This window comes from Danio aesculapii, chromosome 23 (genome assembly GCF_903798145.1).
Source record: "Danio aesculapii chromosome 23, fDanAes4.1, whole genome shotgun sequence".
NCBI classification, from domain to species: domain Eukaryota; kingdom Metazoa; phylum Chordata; class Actinopteri; order Cypriniformes; family Danionidae; genus Danio; species Danio aesculapii.
In genome coordinates this window covers 30,820,854-30,841,434 of record NC_079457.1, presented here as the reverse complement: position 1 = coordinate 30,841,434, position 20,581 = coordinate 30,820,854, and the positions used below count along the sequence as shown (strand labels likewise).

Below are 20,581 nucleotides of genomic sequence, written 5' to 3'. Positions count from 1 at the left end.
TCCAGTCTATACTAAATTGTAATTTCTTGGATACTTTTACTGTTGTTATTATGGTTTCATATTGTTGTTTTTATTGTAGTCTATTGCTGTTTTTACATGCTACTGCTATTGTACAGCACCTTGGTCGACCAAAGGTTGTAATTAAGTGTGCTCTAGAAATAAACTTTGATTTGATTCACAGCTCCACCTGCAAGAGCGTCAAAATTAGCTATTTTGATCTTGTATTTTAAGGATCTCGTATTTTAAGTGTTATATTATGTTTTGATGAGTACAACTGCAAAAAAAAAAACATGATTTATGGAAATAACAAGCTGGAGATTTTGAAGATTTCAATTGCAAAAATTTTGAAACACAGGACTTTTAAGAGATTTTTAAGCCAAGTTTCACAATAAAGAGATAAAGGTACTCCAATTTATTATCTGCATTACATGGTTTTTACAATGATTAAATAGATCATCTTCAAGATAGGACTTTCTGTATGAAATTTGTACAAAATCTATACTAAAATCAAAGGGAAACACAAGTTACATTTTTTATGAATGCCTCTTTACGTACAGTAGAAGTCACCTGCTACATTTCCGTTCACCTATTTTTATGTGCATTTTGGACATGCGCATAAAAAACTGGTTGACGGAAGCGCCAAGCTGCGCATAAGTTTAGAAAATGCACATAAAAATTATATGCACATAACTGAGTTGGATAAACTTTGTATTCGATAAGAAAAGATATCGCATAAACTGCTATGGAAACAATTTTACCGAACAAATTCCAGTATGCGCATTTAAAAAAAAGGTCATGTGATTTTGTTAGAGATCATGTGCCGGTAAAAATGTGTGTGAATAGACAAACCAGCAGGCCGAGCACACTGTAAAACATCTAAGGGTACTTTCACATCTGTAGTTTGCTTCATTTGTTCCGGACCAAGGGCAATAAATGATACATTGTAGCATTTTCTGCCGTCTTCGGGTCGTTTTCACACCACACTGCAGGCTTTGGTCCGAACCAGATGAAAAGAACCAAAATGCAGTCATCTGACAAAATCCACATATCTCATTGGCCAGATGTTATTGAACATATTTCCTAAACTGCTTATCAATTGGTCAGATTTCACGTGCTGGAAAATGCCAATGGAACTCCTGCAAGTAAACAAACCGGCAGACACAAAATGTTGCTTTTTACCATGGAGCTACGACTGCGCTGACTGATTGTATACCTGCTCATAGTATACTATATAGTTTGTATACATCACTTTAGACAAACTATACATTTCGAGAATGAAACGCGACTGCAGCTGCGGCCTTTAAAAGAATGTTTTAATGAATCGCATGCCACTTCAGGAGGAGGCATGAATTAATTTTGCTAAACTGCGACATGGCCATCTTGCGGAAATATTACCAACGATCCATCAGGTAATGTTTTTTCCTCTCTCTGTTGGTAAAGCGCTGTCAACAAATATTTTTCCTACACGCCCCATAATGCACAGCGCATCGGCCTACGGCAGCTGGATTAGTCCAAAGGACGCAGTACTTTTTGTGGTTGGGTCTGTTTTAGTTCGGATCATATTCTCACCACAAACAAACCGCTCCAGGGCTCGTTTGAAAGTGCACCGAGACCACCCCTTCAAGCAGGTCTCGGTACGCTTTTTTGGTCCACTTTTAGTGCGCACTCGAGTACAATTGCTGCATTCACACCTGCCCAAACGAACCGCACCAAGAGGGAAAACGAACTCTAGTGCGATTCAACCGAAATAAATAAGGCAGGTGTGAAAGCACCTTAACATGTTGTTTTGGTCATTCTAAAAGACCTTAAACAATCCAGTATTAGTGTTATTATATTATTAATTGCCTCCAGAATCAAAAGCGTCTGTGCTCTGCATCTCATGCCTTTAAACGCCACCGCACGTTCACTGTGTGTCAGGTTTGCCTTCTGAGGTGTTGAGTACTCAAGGAACTAGACATTGTTTAAATTTGATTGTTTGCATTAAAATGTATATTAAATTATTAATAAAATTCTATGAATGTAATTGTGATGTATATTGATTAATAAAAGCGAAAATGCAATGTATTTTTTATCTATAAAAGCACTCAAGGTGGTTCCTGGTCATTCTTAATTTGAGGGTTTCTCCAGGAACCCTTGAAGTTCCTTAAAGAACCATCCCTTTTGAAAGGGTGCCTAGAGTTTCTTTAGAGGGTTCCTCCAGGAACCTTTCATTTTTACTGAGCACATAATAAGCGTTTATACAGTATAAAATACATTACGCCAATGGGGAGTCCCTGTAAACCTTATAAACAAGTTTGTGTGTGTATATGTGACTGTGTGTGTTCACTCACCTCTGACACCCCACACACACCAGGACGATAAGGATGGTGACCACAAAGGCAGAGGCGGCTGCAATGGCGCCCAGAATCAGCACCTTCGGGAGATCTGAAAACATTCCCCTGAGCTCAAGACACACACATACACACACACACAGGTCCTGCCGAAGGGCTCGTCCACTGCACCTGCACACACAGAGAGGGAGAGAGAAGACCAGATCATGAGTCGGTGCACTGGACTCACTCAACAATAAATAAATCAATAAATCACTATCAATAAACAAAGACATTGCACTGATATATTAAATTATGCTTATCACTATTGACTGTTTGGATGTCTGCATGAAGGACAACATAATTTAGCTGAAATTATATATATTTACTCATCATTTACACATCAATATAAAGGTGTCCCCACATGTGTGAAGCAAATAAATATTTAACATATTACCAAAGTAATTGTTCAAAAGAGCTGTTTGTTTGTTTTTTTGTAGCTGTGGAAATGTATGGTTTGGGGCAAGCGTTATTTATTCATGTTTTATCTCACTTAGCTTTGCTTCCATTAGTTTATTTTCCCCATCCCAGCTAAAAGCAAACATTCAGGCAAGGTGGTAAACAAACATTGTGCTACCGTATCACTGGAAGAATGTTTGTTTTTAACCTTCCCTGAATGTTCTGAGAATGTTCTCTGTTACCAGACGATGAAGAACATTAATAATATTAATAATAATAATAATTTCTTACATTTTATATAGTGTTTTCTTGGGCACTCAAATCGCTTTACAGGGGGCAATCTCCTCATCCACCACCAGTGTGCAGCATCCACCTAGTTGACGCGACGGCAGCCATTTTGTGCCAGACCGCACACCACACATCAGCTGATTGGTGGAGAGTAGACAGAGGGATGAAGCTATTTATGATATGGGGAGGGTTAGGAGGCCATGATGGACAGAGGCCAGTGGGCAGATCTGGCCAGGATGCCAGGGTTAAACCCCTACTCTTTTTCAAAGGACATCCTGGGATTTTTAATGACCACAGAGAGTCAGGACCTTAGTTTAACGTTATGTCCAAAAGATGGCACTCACTGAGCAGTATAGAGTCCCCGTCACTATACTGGGTCATTAGGACCCACACAGACCACAGGTTGGGCACCCCCTGCTGGCCTCACTTACACCACTTCCAGCAGAAACCTAGCTTTCTCATGTGGTCTCCCATCCAGGTACTGACCAGGCACAGCCCTGCTTAGCTTCAGTGGGCAACCATGTGAGAGTTGCAGAGAGCTAGCTGCCGTTAGCAGACAGTCTGTTCAAAGTTACATGTGTTTTAATCAGTTTTTAATAATATTTTAATACTATTTTGAAAACAACAACCTACATGGAATCCGTTAATGTTTTAGTTGGTTTTCCTAAAATGTTCATACACTATTCATTTCGTAATGTTGAGAGAATATTCTTAAGTAACATAATGCATAATGCATAGCATAATGTTTGTCAAATTTTAGAATCGAATGTTCCCTTAACATTTGCATAATAATTACAATAATAAGAAGAATAATATAAAATTTTAACTTCTAATTTTAAAATATTGATAATTTCACTTTTAAAAATAACACTTTCAAACATTTATCATTTCACTTCGGCTTAGTCCCTTTATTCATCTGGGGTCACCACAGCAGAATGAACGGCCAACTTATCAAGCATATGTTTTATGCAGCGGATGCCCTTCCAGCTGCAAACCAGTACTGGGAAACACCTGTACACACTCACATTCACACTACGGCCAATTTAGTTCATTAAATTCAAAATTCAATAGGAAACCCACACAAACAAAGAGAGAACATGCAAACTCCACACAGATTTGCCGAGCTGGGGCTCGAACCAACAACCTTCTTGCTGTGAGGTGACAGTGCTAACCACAAAGCCACTGTGCCGCCCTTCAAACATTCACTAATGAATAACTATGTTTTTACTACAAATTAAAAAGGATATGCTACTTGCTGTAAAACTGTGAATATGGAAATCTGTTAAAAACATGGCTACTACACATTTACAATAATAAAACAAAACAAAAAAAATCCATTGTATTTGAGGTAAAACTGTGATTATTCAAATGGTAATCAATCAATGCTGCAAAAAATTCAGGTAATAATTTAAGATTACATATATGTATATAGCCTAACTTTGCCAGTGTTTTAACATTACGCTAAAAGCTAAACATGACTTGTACACATCAGTGACAGTCATGGCTGCGGTTTAATCCATCTCGGTGTACAGCAATGCCTGGGATTAAATCGGAAGTTTAATATTAGTTTCTGAGGCATGCCAGCAAAACTAAACAAACCGTGGCTAAGCTAAAGTCTCAGTCAGCTTTCAGTCATGAAGATAAGCACTCTATAAACACTGTTATTATACATGACTCTCTCCATCTGCTTCATGACTTAATGCAACATGAGTGAAGAGATCATATTTTCACTTTTGAAAACATTTACCATGGTAATACCATGTTTTTTTTGATGCTATGGTATGGTATTCATTACAAAAATTAGCTTTTTGTCATGATTAGCTTTTATCATGAATTCTTTCATAGTAGTATGGTAATTGTCAAATTATGGGAGCTAAGAGCATGTCCGAATCCACTTTTGCTATGTTAAGGACAGAAAAATACACTTTGTACCCCGGCACATGGTCTAACAGGGTTGTGCTCATTCTCTTAATGAGATATGGGTGTGTTTTTGAGCATAACATGCATTAAACCAATCAGAGTGTCATCTCCCATTCCCTTTAAGAGTCAGTTTGGTCGCGCCATGGCACATTTGCTATTTACATGGCGGACTTTGTAAGTGGAAAAACTGAACGCTTTGCTACTGTAGTAAGAAAACAGTTGAACAGACCATCTGCAGCACGAGGATAAAGAATGAGCCTCCTCCATTCAGCTTTTTTACTTTCTCTTTACTTTACTTTTACTCTTTACTTTACTCCTTTACTTTCGTGGATAAGGAAACAGTATTATGCGCACTCCACACAAGACATCCATTAGCCTACATATTTAATTTTGTTTGTTAAGCACAAAGATTTGTTTCAAAACTATTTCTAAATTCAGTTTTAATGTCCAGCAAATTAATAAATGAACAATAATAATGAAGTGTGGTCAAAAAAAAGTTATATCCATACACACATCCTATTCTTATGCCCCATATGGGGATGCAGATGTCTCCAAAACCCGACAGGTGGACAAATCTAAACTTGTTTTTATTAAAACAAATATAAATATGCATATAATAAATAATACTGCTAATAATAATAACATTACACAAATGCAAATTGTCATGAAAAAATTGACCCCTTCCCCTCTAAACATCAACTTGTATTTTAAATATATGATTTGGAATTACATATTTAAATTAGAAATTAGATCTGTTTACTGTGTGTCCTTTACAGTATGTGTGTCAGAAAAGTAAGTGGTTATATGCATAAATACACTGCTTGACCAATTCATACATGATTTATCCATTCATATGTGTGGAATTTCCGTGATTTGAGACCTCATCTTAAGTGGACCGTATAGTTTGTGTTAACCGCATACAGAGACTAACTTTAATTAGGCTATATTCTAGCTCCAAGCTTCAAGCAAGGTAAAGTTGCTTGAGTCTATGTTCTGTGTCCCGCGTCATTTGAATCACATCTAGATAATTTAGCCTAAATCTGAGGTAACAAATTAATCGAAAGCCATGCTGCTTTACAAAACAAATAACTTTAAATATATAAAACAATCATTATTTTACACAACTACGAACACACATTTATTAACATAATAACATAATTTATGTTGTTTACCTATAAAAACATGTTTGTTTGTTTTATTTGTAGAAAATAAAAACAGATTTGCAGTTTTGAGCATCAATATGTATAGTAATATGATTTCATGTAACATGAAAGACTATATAGTAAAAACGCAGAAAAATTTATTAAAAAATAACACACACTGTTAACAATTTCCTGTAGAATCACTGGCAACAGCTTACAGTAACTTACTGTAAATCAGTTACAGCAAAATACTGAATTTACATTTACAGCACAATTTATCTTGCTGTATATGTATTTACAGTACTGTATAACTTTACTTTTATACAGTAATTTTTTACAAAGCAATTTTAAAATACAGTAACATACCGCATAACTCTACTACTGTAAAATACAGTTTGTATAGCACATACAGTTAAATACTGTGTAATTTATAAAAATCATTAACAGTTCATGTATAAAATAACATTTAATATTTAATAAATTACATTTTAAAATAGTAAACAGTCACTCTAAATTGTTAAAATATTAAACTGTTATGTAAAATGTTAAACTGTTTTTACTGTATTTTCACCAAATAAACGCACACGAAACATCAACTCCATTTCACAAAATATTATATAGACAACATACTGTAGACATTTCTTTCAACTAAACATCAAGATGAATAACAACTCAAATGTCGAGGGCTTATGTTGCTTGGTTTTTTCTTTCAGTCAGTCACTATTTTTCTATTAAACAGCACCTGGTCTTGACATTTGTCATCGTGTCTTTAAAAATACCAGCCTGGGATATGAAGAAATCCATCATCTCGTGTGTGTTTCTGAACACATTCATTACCAAACTAAAGAGAGCAGTGATGATGTTTGGACTCATTTCTCTCCTTTACACACGGGATCACATATCAATTTTTCAAGATGGCCTGAGCTTTCCCCTCGAAACACACACACACACACACTGAGAGAGAGGGTGAAAGAGAGAGAGAGAGAGAGAGAGAGAGAGATGTGGCCAAAGCTGAAGATTAGACTGAGAGAAAGGGAGAGAGGGAGCTGGATATGACAAAAGAGCTACCTACAAAAGGAGGTCATGGCAACCCAAAAGCGCTCACTATTTTTACGATTTTGGGTGTGAATTGTGTGGTGTGATTGCTTTATAAAACAATCCTCGGTATGAAATAAACGCCATTTCAAAGATTACATCTATTAACCACCCCAAAAATTCAAAGCCTCTCTCTTTCTGTCTCTCTCTCTCTGTTTCTCTCTCTCTCCTCCGTCTGATGCTGCTGTCAGCACATTTCCTAAATATTCCTTCGCATCCAGAGAAAAGCCTGCAACATCTACAGCTGAACAACGAGAGGAGAGGTTTGCGCCATTTGAATAACCACAGTTACCGTGTTTTAACTACAATAAACATGTTTTACCATTTATATAACCCCAGTTTACCTACACCCACCATGGTATAATTAGGATTAGTGTTGAAAAAAAATGGTTCATTTTGTGGTTAACATGTTTTAACTAAAATAAGCATGTATTTTGATTTTGTTTGTGGTAAAGCCATGGTTTCTTTTTTTTTTTTGAAGTACTATGTAAATACGAATACTAGTGAAGAAGAAGGTGGCATTTCTGTGTCGTGCTTATCTCTAATCAGCAATTGCTTCAGGGCTTTTATTTTGCTTTGACAGCTTTCAGTCTTACTTGCTTCATAATAACATGATAATAATAAGCATTGACTACTTTCATATATCAACATGCTTTCAGCAGAACTCACATAGCAGGATGTAATGAAGATGACAACTCCTATGATTCCAAACTCAGTTACAGCGTTATCAAAAAGCACTTTTGTTTGTTGTGAATACATGCCCTCTAGTGGTGAAAATCACACATAGACTGAGAAATTAAGGTTGAAAAAAGGTCACTGTAATGGCATCTTTAAAAAAATCGTTTTGTTGCTTGTTGAGGCTTCTAGAGATTGTAACCTGTAAAGAGATGATGGCAACCATAGAGAACTTCTAGAGGTCTCCATAATCCTGGACCAGGCTGTATCCTGAGCAGATGCTGTGGCATTCATGGAGGAGTGGAGAGCATGAAACTGATTCCTAAAAGACTCTAGTGGAAGTCAAGTATCTGCTTTGATCTTGTAGGCCAGCCTGAACACCCTTCGGTGACCTTCTCACACTTGCAGTTCTCCACGATGGACGTCCAGCGTTCTCCAGTCTCCAGTGCCTAGACTGCAGCTCTGGACAAAAAGTTTGGCCAGAGGATAAATAGTCGTGCTCAACTTAGCTTGGTTTCTCTCAAGCTTTTTTCCTTCACTTTCTTCAGGTTTGTTTCTCAACACTGGCTTTGGGACTGTTTCTGCGCATCAGTGGATTTGCTCTTCAGTGTTTGGACTTTCAGCAGTAAAATTTAAACCACACTGAACTGAAATAAACTTAACTTCAACTTTGAAAACTGGACTGACACAGTTTCAATTTACTAGAACTTCTATGTTAAGCTTCTTTGAAAAGAAACAATCTTCATCAATTTGACAGCACACACAGCATATACACTGAGTAAAGTGTATTGACTCAGTTCAGAGAGTATTTGGTCCCTCTTTAAATAAGGACAAACAGGTTGGTAAAAAGTAAAGCTGCTGTTTGTGAAGTTGCTTAATGATCCACTGCTGAGATTTTAAGAGATTTAATGTGTTTTATTTCAGTTGATTTCATCTAAGGCTGTGACTGAAGTCAGATGTAGTTTTGTGTATTTCTTCTGTGTTTCTGCTTATTAACAGCAGGTATTCATCATCAGTGCTCAGTCATCCCCTAATTAATCCTTTCATTGTCTACATAACTTGAGTAACTTTAACTTAATTTAGAGAGGGACCAAATACTATCTAAACTAAGTAAATTTTACTCAGAGGATTTTGCAGTGCACGTGGTGCAAATTGGTCACAACACAAACAAGTAAAGAAACGTGCAGGAAATTGGTCATAACACTTGCAAATATCCACATAACACAACTGAAATGTTTCTAGGGGACCCAAAAACATGACAGACCCTGTTGAGATATGGGCGTGTTTTTATGCCGTGACTGTTGCTCAGTGAAGTGATTGGTGGTCTTTGAAAGGTGAGTTGTTTTTGTTTATTTTATTATCTTGATTACATGACATTAACAACACATCCATATCTCAGCAGGGGCCGGCATGTTTTTGGGTCCCCTAGAAACATTTCTGTGGGGTTACATGGATATTTGCAAGTGTTGTGACCAATTTGCAGCGCGTTTCTTCAGTTGTTTGTAATGTGATCAATTTGCAGCGCGTTTCTTCAGTTGTTTGTAATGTGATCAATTTGCTGCGCAATTCTTCAGTTGTTTGTAATGTGATCAATTTGCTGCGCAATTCTTCAGTTGTTTGTGTTGTGATCAATTTGCTGCACAATTCTTCAGTTATTTGTGTTGTGACCAATTTGTAGCACGTGTGCTGTCAAATTGATAAAGATTGTTTCTTTATTTGCTGGTGTTTTTTGTAACTGCATGTGCTTTCTTAAATTGCAGCGCGTTAAGCTCTCTCGGCCACCATACTTTTATTTATTTTTATTTATTATTATTAGTATTCCTCTTCTTATTATTTTTATTACTACTATTATTATTATTTATCTTTGCATATGTGTATATATTTTTATGGCTCTGTGTGGGATAGGATGGGTGTTCTTTGGTTGGTGTTTAGTTACTAATACATTATCAACCAAGGCTCATTCTGAAAATGTACCCCTGTGTACATTTCTGGAGAGCACCAAATACGTCCTAGGAGCTATGTTTTTTGCAGTTTTTGCGAAATTTCTCTCGCGAGTGCCATTCATGCTTGCTCCTCTCATGTAAATCCACCAGAGGCCGCTGTCGATTGACTGACCAACCGCCACCCACCCCCTTCTCTAAACCCAGGGGTGTAGTGGACATTTTAAAAGTGTGGGGGGGGGGGGGGGGCAGCTGTATGAAATCCAAAGGTTTACATTCTTAATCACCAGTTTCTAAACGGTCTGTCTCTAAAAGTGCAGGGGACATATCCCCATCCCCCCTGGTTGCTACGCCCCTGTCTAAACCCAACCGATAATGTTTTCAAAAGCACCGATTGACCAGACCACCCACTTCCCTAAACCCAACTGACAGTGTTTTGAAAAGCAATCCAGAAAAAGAAAAGCCCTCGCCTGGTTTTTACCATGTTTTTAGATTTTATCACATTCTTATCCTGTTATTTACTTGTTTATTTTATTTATTGGCTTTTATTTTTGTTTTACCTGCTTTCTGGAACAGTTTTTTGCCAGACTCATACCCTGTTGTCACGGTCAACACCTCTTTGCATCTCAAGTCTGCTAGCATATGTGGTGAGCTACTGGACAAAAAGGGTAAAAACGGGAAAGCCGTCCATATGGAGGTAAACGGTCAGCTGCTATTGCGAAAAGAAATGGCGTCCATTCACCTGTAGCATTCATCAAAAAGATGAAATGCAGCCATACGTACTTCTGCCTACATTATTCGCGATTTCTAGAAATGCATATAGGGCTATGTTTTCAGAATGAGCCAGTGTTGCACATTATATATGCATCACATTTTTCTTAATGTCTTGAAACAATAAAAAGGTATCTGCAGATAATTTTACCTTTTGAAAAGGTACCAACCCAGTGACAGATTTTGTACCCTTATTTCTGTGTCTTAAATCAGAATAATGTCTTGATTATTTTAATATAGTAATTAAGTTTGCAAGTAAAGATTTCTGCTTTTTTTACTGCAACATCTGCAGCTGAAGGACAAGAGAAGAGAAAGAGAGCGTTGAAATAAATGGAGGTTGCTGAAAGCCAGCAGACAGTATTAGACCCAGGACGAGTCTTTAAACAGGGCAAGTATTTGGAGGAGTGTGTTGTTTAGCACTCCCCCAAGGGAGGGTTTCTCTAGCAACAATTCATACATCTCTGTTGTTCACAGCCCTCTCCATAGCAGCACTGATGAACACAACATATACATGAGAACGCACACTGAGGCTGTCTGAGGAAAGACGCTTTGTAATGTTTTCCTTTTTTCTGTGCTTGTGCATGAACAAGATAAACTCCCACTTAATGCATTTATTCTGTTTAACAGAGAACACTGAGGCATACTTTCTAGCTGAAGTCCACAGATGTTGGTCGCAATTTGAAATATGCTAAGTTTTTTTAAGTTGTCAATTTGACTTAATTGCGTGTTTATTATTTAATAATGGTTTTTAATAATATATGAAGTTCAGATGCAAAAGCCGCTAAACACCACTTCCACCAAAAATGAGATTGACTATAGGCACGTAATACATGTTCAACAAATATTTTTGCTTAAAATCAACTAAATCCCAGCGTCAGCCTATTCAGAAATAACAGTTTGTTTGCAAAAGCCTCTAAACGCCACTTGCCGTTGACAGCAAAAGACGCTATATCCCGAGAACCAATCAGAAGTTGCGAATCGAATCATATTTTCAATGTAACGGCGTGCTGAAGAGACAGTTTTATTCCGCTTTCTATTTTAAAAGAGTTGGATGAATTGAATAAGTCTGTCCGATTGTCAGTGAATGGCAAATGAAAACGTACCTCAAAACTCATTAAGAAAAAAAACACACTGTGCAGTCGGAAGTGTAACATGCATTCATAACGTTTTTTTTTTTTTTTTGTGCAGTAACGCTTCTTTAAATGAGTCCAATTTACTATACATTAAATAGCAACACCGTTTTATGAACGTTAAGATGCCGTTCTTTTATCCCACATGGATGCTATGAGGATAAACAAGAAACGAAAAAGAGATTAAGACCTTGAGTATGGTGAAAATGAATGAATGACAGCTTCTAAAAGTGTCTGAGAGGCATCCCCTTTTTGCCCAGTAGGCCTACCTTGTGCTTTATTTGCTAATGTAAGCTATTGTTAAAAGATAAATATAATGTATAAAACTACACATTATTTATATTACTTCATATTACCTATACATCTGATATGCTTTTTATATTAATGGACAATGCACAGATATTGGTGTTTCACAATGTTTTTACACTACATTATTTGAATCTAACAAGCTTAGTTTTCAATGTTTACATTGTTCTACTTGCATTAAATCTAAATCCCAAATATCAGAAATGACAACAGAATGTTAAGATTTGAATAATGTCAATTTTAATGTTATTAATTAATGCACTTAATTGACAGATTTCATTCATTCATTTTCCATTGGATTAGTTGCTGGTTTATCAGGGGTTACCACAGTGGAATGAACTGCCAATTGACAAATTTGTGTATTTTTAATTTTAGGTGGTTTGTGTAATTTGTTTTATGTTTGGTAAAATAATTTCTAATTGCATCTTTAGTGATTTTACAACTAATTACAATGTCTTGTTCCAATAGGTGGATTTAGAGGTTTTTGCAAAAAAGCACAAGTGGATTTAGCTGATTTTGACGCAAAAGAAAATCTTCCTTGTTAAAAACCAAAGAATTGTCTAAAGTAACATTTTTAAAAAAAAAGTTATTTTATTTACTAGCTAATAACCTTTTCATTATCTACAAAAGGAAACTTCTGATGGATTTAGAGGCTTTTGCATCTGCACTCTTCATATGTATTTTAATTTTACATCATAAAACTATTTTATAATTATTTTTACTGTAAAATATTTTTATGTTTATATTTTCTATTTGTTTGTTTCATTTATACTAATATCTATTTGCGTATTTGTTTAAATAAATTGCTCGATATTGTTTTTTGTATTGTACTTATGAATGTTTTTTATATTTACAATAAGGTTCCATTAGTTAATGCATTTACTAACATGAACAGACAATAAACAATACATTTATTGCAGTATTTATTCATCTGTGGTAATGTTATGAAAATAAAGCCATGCATTGTTAGTCCTTATTAACTCCCAGTGGATTAACCAATGTTAACAAGCATAGCTTTTAATAATATATTAGTACATCTTGAACTATGATTAATAATGCTGTACAAGTATTGTTTATTATTAGTTAATGTCAAAGATATTTACATTAGATGTCGCCTACCCTGTTGTTGTCTGTTGGAAGGAATGCATCAATAGAGCCGCCATTTTAGTACAGGGTAGCGCTCCTTTGAAATTAATTTGGGACCAAGGTGTAGTGGAGGATTGTGGCCGTCCAGAGCAAGAGATATATACACCTATATACACATATCTATGATTGGGAGTTTTCCCGGTGGTCAATATGTAAATATTTTTAAAAATTTCAAAAATTAAAATTTAACATCACTTTTCTACATTGATGGATAAGTAACCACAGGGGCATTGCCAACAAAGAGCTTGTGTTTGTGTGCATGGAAATGTATTATCCTCCCTCCCTGTTAAATTTGATCTAATCCATGTTCTGAAACACACCCCCTTTCCTGCTTTCACTTCTAATTCTAACGAAGGGAGCGATTCGTTTATGAATGAATCTCTGTTATGAACAACTCGTTCACTTATAATAATGCAAGTTTCTGGCACCGCAGCTTTTTGTTGTCATTTTTCATTTAAATTGTTTGCTAATTTTATTCAACAAAACTATCATAAGCCTAGAAGTTAGTGCGAGTTGATGCTACTTTGCCTTATAGTGAATGCAGTAAGTGACTGTATTATCATCAATGAAGTTACTTGTTTAGCAAAAAGTTCGTAACATACAAAATAGTAAAAAACGAAATCTTACTATGAAATGTTTTGCCTTTGTGCTTTGTTTTCTTTGTTTGTTTACTACACCTGTACGCAGCAATAAAGTCCAGCATCCTCAGATTGGCTTTAGTCTTGACTAGTGAGTTTGAATGACATTTGTGCTGGGAGGACTGTACAAATGTGGCAGCACTATTGACGCATACTCAGTGTACATGATAGTGAAAATATTAGCCACATTTTTTTAAAATCTTTTTTTTTCCAGAGATTTATATAGCCAGATTTTTATTTTAGGGCACCTTTAAATATTTATTAATATTATAAATCTGTACATTTTGATGTTTAAGTTATTATTTTTGGGTGCACTCAGAGGCTTTGATTTATTTAACTTTAATAGTAAAACAAAGAGAAAAACAGTGATCAATAAATAGACCCAACGTCAAGGGCTTCCTCAAAACTTTTATTTGTTCCTTTGATTTATTTACATTACCTCCTTGTTTAGTTTTCACCAAATATTCTAAACCTCACCTTTATAAAATCATACAGTACATCATATGGCCTTGTAGCAGCACATGTCTTTGCAGAGAGGAAATGGTAAGTTTGCAATGTGTAGCAGAGCAAAATGCATTTTCACTGAACAACCACAGCAACAACAAAAAAAGCTTCAACCTGCACTTTCAGCACATTAGGTGCATCATCTAAAGAATTACAGCCACCAAAAAAAGGTTTGAACTGCATGAAAAACGACCCTATTTAAATGGAAATCAACCACGATGTTTCTCCATGACAAAAGTCTCCATTAGTGTAAATGCACATTGCCATATACAAGCACATATTTTTACTAAATACGCCATGCGAGCAGCCTACAGTCCCTTAAGGTGAACGCGATCCAAATCCCATCATACAAATACAGCCCGCTCATTGTAATCACATTTTGAAGCAGAAATGCTGTTTTCCTCCCTACCCAAATCTGACCTCCCATCATCCTCTAATGGCCCGTGAAATGACCCTAAGCTTCTTTCGGCTCTCACCGAAGGATTACAGACCTGCCACAATTTCCCTAATTCACAAGCTGAATGCCATGAGTCTGGCCTATAGTCTAAAGTTTAATCACTACACTGTGAATGCTCAGCTTTACACATATTTTAAGGACAACAGGTTTGACACAATATTCACGCAGTGATATGCTAGAGAAGGAAATTAATGTATCAGAAAGAAATATGCAAATGTAGTGTTGTGACTTCACAAGCACATTATATTTAAACATTATATTTAAAAATCTATGTGGGGATATTTGGGTGATGGTAAAATAAAAATATTAATAACAGCAAAACTTTTGATAACAGCATCTGTGTGATTTAATCCAGTTATTTGCAATTGTGTAAAACGCAGTAGACCAAAGACTCTACATTTTATAAATGCTTATAGAGTTGAAGTCAAAATTATTAGGCACCCTGAATTATTAGCCCCCCTGTTTATTTTTTCCCCTAATTTCTGTTAAACTGAGAGATTTTTTTAACACATTTCTAAACATAATAGTCTAATAACTCATTTCTAATAACTGATTTCTTTTGTCTTTGCCATGATGACAGTAAATAATATTTGACTAGATATTTTTCAAGGTACTTCTATACAGCTTAAAGTGACATTTAAAGGCTTAAAGGTGCAGTAGGTAATTGTCTTCAAGTACATTTTTTGTTGTGCTGGTTGAAAGTATCTTCACATCAAATCAAATCAAATCACTTTTACTGTCACATCATCAGCAGTACGTGTACTATGATGAGTGAAAAGCTTAGGTGCTGGCTCCAGACAGGGCAAAATACAGACAGTGCAAAATACAACAACATTCAACAACATACTCCCAAATTGGCAATGTTGACAGCGATACGTACAATGAATAGGTCTACACAAAGTTGTAGGCAGTATTGTTTTAAGTATTAATTGATTGAAGTGCAGTGCATGCTACATCTTGATGGTGTGCAGTGAGGGGGTATGGAAGAGTTTTGTGGGTTCTGATATTATTAATTACATTCCAATAGTATTAATTAAAGTAAAATATCTAAATGTATTTATATGTATTTTTATATTCTGGGTAAGGCACTGTCAGTACTTGACACTACCAAGTAATTCATGCTCAGACACGATACAATTTTCTAGAATGGCCATCCCAGTCCCCAGACTTGGACATTATAAAAAATCTATGGATTGATTTGAAAAGGGCCGTTCATGCTTGGCACCCATCAAACCTGACTAAACTGGAAAAGTTTTGGAAGGAAGAATGACCCTTAATGCCTTCAGCAAGAATTCAGGGACTTATCCTTGACTCTAAAAAGCATTTATAGGCTGTTATTTCAGCAAAAGCACAACCGATTGATGTCATTATTCTGTTGGGGTGCCTAAATTTGTGCACCTGTCTGTTTTTGTTATGACTTAAATTGCATTGCATCTGTTGATTTAATAAATGTTATGTCAGAACTGAAATGTTGCTTTTTCCCTAGAATTTAACATATATCCAAATGAATTTGCTGATTTGAAAGGCCAGCAGGCTATGGCTTGCAATTATGAAAATGATCAGGGGTAGCCAAACATTTGACTGTACACATACTGTATAGCTTCACCCAGATTGACGAGAGCAGATCATTTAGCTGTGGCGAGCGTTAATAAAAATAGGAATAGGCCAAAGAAAAGCTGTTTAACTCTTCATTTTTCCATGTGATTTGATTTACACTTTTTCTGTCATCTTACACACTCAGATTATTTTTGCTGCTTGTTCATACTTTTTTTTTTAAATGGGGGGACAACTTAATTCTTTTATGTTAAATCCACTTAAATTTGCAAAACTTAATCGATTTGTGTTGGGAAAACATGAAGGAATTGTGTGAAACCCCACATTTTTTACTGTGTATTTCTCTCCCAGAAGTCCTGCAACTCATTCAGCACTTGCACTAGCTAGGGCTTCCCTTACCATAATACACATACACATAAAATACACCTTGCTGTAAAAACTTGTCAATATCAGGGAAGCATTGTCTCTTAATTGACAAGATATATTGTTAAAGGTAGTGGTTTTTATTGTTATTCATTGGTCTGAAATTATTGCACTCACATCAGCAAGTCATCATTGTGTTGGTGATTCTAAATGGAAATGAACATGCTTTATTATCTAGCTACAGCTTCTCACTTCCAAGTCTTCAAAACATAGAAAATAGGTTGATTGTATTTGCATGGCATACATTTTGTGGGGATTATAAGAAGGTTTATACTACCCCTCTCAAACCAATTCCAATTTGATCCGATTTGCACATTTGAGGTGTTTGATTGACTGAGGTGTTGATATGGATCCTTTTTCACTCAGATTGAGCTTTTTAACCGACCAAAACGCTCCACGCAAACACACCTACTGATTCCTCCTGCTCAACATGTTTCAAACATGACAGAGAGACAGAATATTTCCATGCATTCAGCTTCTCACGGCCTGAAATTGTAAGACGGAGAAGTGTGCAGAAGAGCCACGTGTTATAAGACGCTTCACTGAAATCATCTTAATCTGCTTTGAGCAAACGGTTAATACATGTGGACATGTGGAGACAAATTCAGTCAACGTCTTTTAATCCCATTTAGGTATTCGTCCCATGTTATTGAGGAGTTTAGAGTGTCTTTAAACTGTTTGGAGAAGACCAGAGTGTTGTGTGATGAAGCACACAGGGACCGTAAACTTCAGAGCTGAAGATGAAGACAGTGTCCAGAGAACAGTAAACATCAGGGTTCAGTGTTTGGGATGATTCTTCACAAGAATAGTTCACCTAATAATGGAAAAGAGTCCAACATAGGCTCATTCTGAAAACATAGCCCTATATAAGTTTCTGGAGATTGCGAATTATGTTGCCAGAAGTATGTATGGCTGCATTTCATTTTTAAAATGAATGCTACAGGGCGGTATGATGTGGTTCCTCTTTATGCTTACCTCCGTATGGAAGGCTTTCCCGCTGTTATCAGTTTGTCCCATTAGCTCGCCATGTACGCTGGCGGACTTGAGATGCAGATAGGATTTAACCACGATTACAGGGTTTGAGTCCAGCAAATAACGGTTCCAAAAAGCAGGTAAGACAAAAACAGTAGCCCAAAAGTAAAATAAACAAGTAAATAACAGGGTAAGAATGTGGTAAAATCTGAAAACGTGGTAAAAATCAGACAAGGGCTTTTCTTTTTCTGGATAGCTTTTTAAAACTGTTGGTTGGGTTTAGGGAAGTGGGTGGGGCAGGTCAGTCAATACAATTGGTTGGGTTTAGGGAAGGAGGAGCATGGGTCAGTCGATCGGTCAGTCAGTCAGTCAGTCATTCACTCAGTCAAACAGTCAATCGACAGAGGCCTCTGGTGGGCTTAAGCGAGAACAGCAGGTGAGAATAGCACTCTTGAGAGAAATTTGAGATCTCAAAAAGTGCATACAGTGGCCTCTGGTGGATTTGTGAAAACAAAAACTGCAAAAACCTGAACCTCCTGAGACGTATATAGCGGTGTATATAGCTGTGTTTTCAAAATGAGCTTGGTTTAAAAGATCCAATTATTTACTAGTTTTATATCACTTTCTTCTTTCAGGCTTCTTTTCAGGTTTAGACTTCGGTGTGTTTTGTTTTTAAAATGGATTTTGAGAATGAAAACACACGAACATGCTTACTGTTTCAGAAAAACAATCTCTGTCCACACTATACAGCAGGGCTATTCAATTGGCGGCCCCCGAGGCAATTTGTTCCGGCCCTCTGAATAGTGTGACCAAGGCATCAAAATAAATTTTGTTCATTCGAAAAACAGCCGCTATAGTTATGAAGTGACGTGCATCTGTTCAATACAGCATGAGCTGCAGTTGAAGGCTGCGCACAGCGTGAGTCACCTGACATTAAGCAAGTGACGCAGGCAGTAGAAAACATTTGGATATGTTTGTAGAAAAGGCCTTTTGTACAATGCACTGATATCCTTAATAGGGATGCAATGATTAGCTGATTTCACTATTAACCTTGCTTTAATTAATTACAGTTAATTAATCGTAAAGGCTTCTCACAGCCACGTTTCTGTTGCATGGAACAACTGCTGCAACTAAACAAAGTAATGCCAACTGTGTGCTAGTTTAAAGTTCCGAGCTTATACCAAGGCTAATACGCACGCATATTAGCATTAACGATAGATTACCGATAGCAGCAGGCCATTTACATATTGCGTTTTTTCCGCATACAAGTTCATTATTTCCAAAGGAGACGTGCGCATATTGGGAGCAGTGCGCACAGGGCTCGCAAGCCGACCTATAGGTGATTGGGCTCACACTGTAGTGGCGAGAGTTGTGTATGGCTTTCAGTGCAATGTAAACAAAACATACATACATTAGACAAATACTATTTTTTCTTAATTCTTATGTTTATTTATTTATTCGTTGTTTTGTCATTTATTTTTACTGTAAAATTATCACTCTTGTTAAAATCAAAAACCTTTATCATTTATTTTTAAGTCCTAAGAGAGAAATGGACTATTGTTTGTTTTTTATTAATATTTTGTGCTGTATTTCCTTACTGAGCAGCAATAAACAACACTTTAAAATATAATTTCTTGTGACTTTCTTAACTAGTAATGTTTTGAATTTAATAAATGCATAAGAATCGTGATAACCATGAAACCATCATTATTCTTCAGACTATGTAATTGTACAACCAAAATCTATAATCGTTTGAACTTATGCAGTTCAAAACATATGAATCTGTTTGAATATAGACAAAGCCTACATAAGCAATGCACTGCTTTTATTGTGCTTCGAAATACAACATAGGAATCTGTTTGTAAAAAAAAGCCACATTGTACAATACACTGATATTATGCAGTTTCAAAATACAACATATATAACAGAAAAAGCCAATATGGTCGTCTTAAGGAGCAAAAATACAGCATATGGGCGCTTATATTGCTGTTTGTGGCATCACCTATATTGCAAGTCATATCTCTTCGGCACCTCATTTGGGATGCTTTTCATGAATTGGCTCCCATGACAAACTAATTGAATAGCCCTGCTATACAGCCTAAAATGCATGATACATAACCAGTCATGTACTATAGCCACATGCATATTTTTTCTAATGTAATGCTTTGTAATGAAAAATTGTCATGATCATCAGCAATCTATTTCTTTCAGATCGCTGGAGAACACTCCATGTCCTTCACCCAAACTATACATCTGCCATTATACTGAACTACATATCCCATCATGGCCATCTGTTGCACACCAGTTTCAAATTAGAAGACTGAGCATGAGGATGTCTGTGTGAGTGGAGTGTATATAGTCCAAGTAATCAGTCCTGATCAGCAACAGCTGTATGTGTGTAATCAGGAGGTGAACTGAAACAGGTGTGTGACAGAAGGGCATAATGTGATTTGAAGTTCAGTAGAATTACAGGGAGTGTTCTTCAGCAGCGTGAAAGGGCAACACTACTCGTGATCATAACAAAAATAATAACTTTTAAGGTTTACGATGCAAATCTTGTAAAGATCCACTTGTTTGGAAAATAGGTAGATTCTGTCTGGCCCTAATTACGAGTAACAGCAGATATTTGCAAAAATGTAATGAATCAAGACTGATTCAATTAATTCAATTGAATTATTTGTATAGCACGTTTACAACGTAGATTGTGTCAAAGCAGCTTCACATAGAAGATTATAGTAAATTGAAACAGTGTCCGTTCAGTTTTCAGTGTTTAAGTTCAGTTCAGTTTAGCTCAGTTCAGTGTGGTTAATATACACTACTGAGAGTCCAAACACTGAAGAGCAAATCCATCG

At 36.2% G+C, this 20,581-nt stretch overlaps 1 protein-coding gene across 1 annotated transcript in view; it reads right to left on the bottom strand.

Moving 5' to 3' along the window:
• Positions 1-20,581, bottom strand: part of LOC130217533 (uncharacterized) — a 120,920-nt gene that overhangs the window by 45,324 nt on the left and 55,015 nt on the right. Inside the window, exon 2 of the mRNA XM_056449646.1 lies at positions 2,331-2,501. Coding sequence (XP_056305621.1) covers positions 2,331-2,434 — 104 coding nt within the window. The 5' untranslated portion in view covers positions 2,435-2,501. The remainder of the gene's footprint in view (positions 1-2,330; positions 2,502-20,581) is intronic.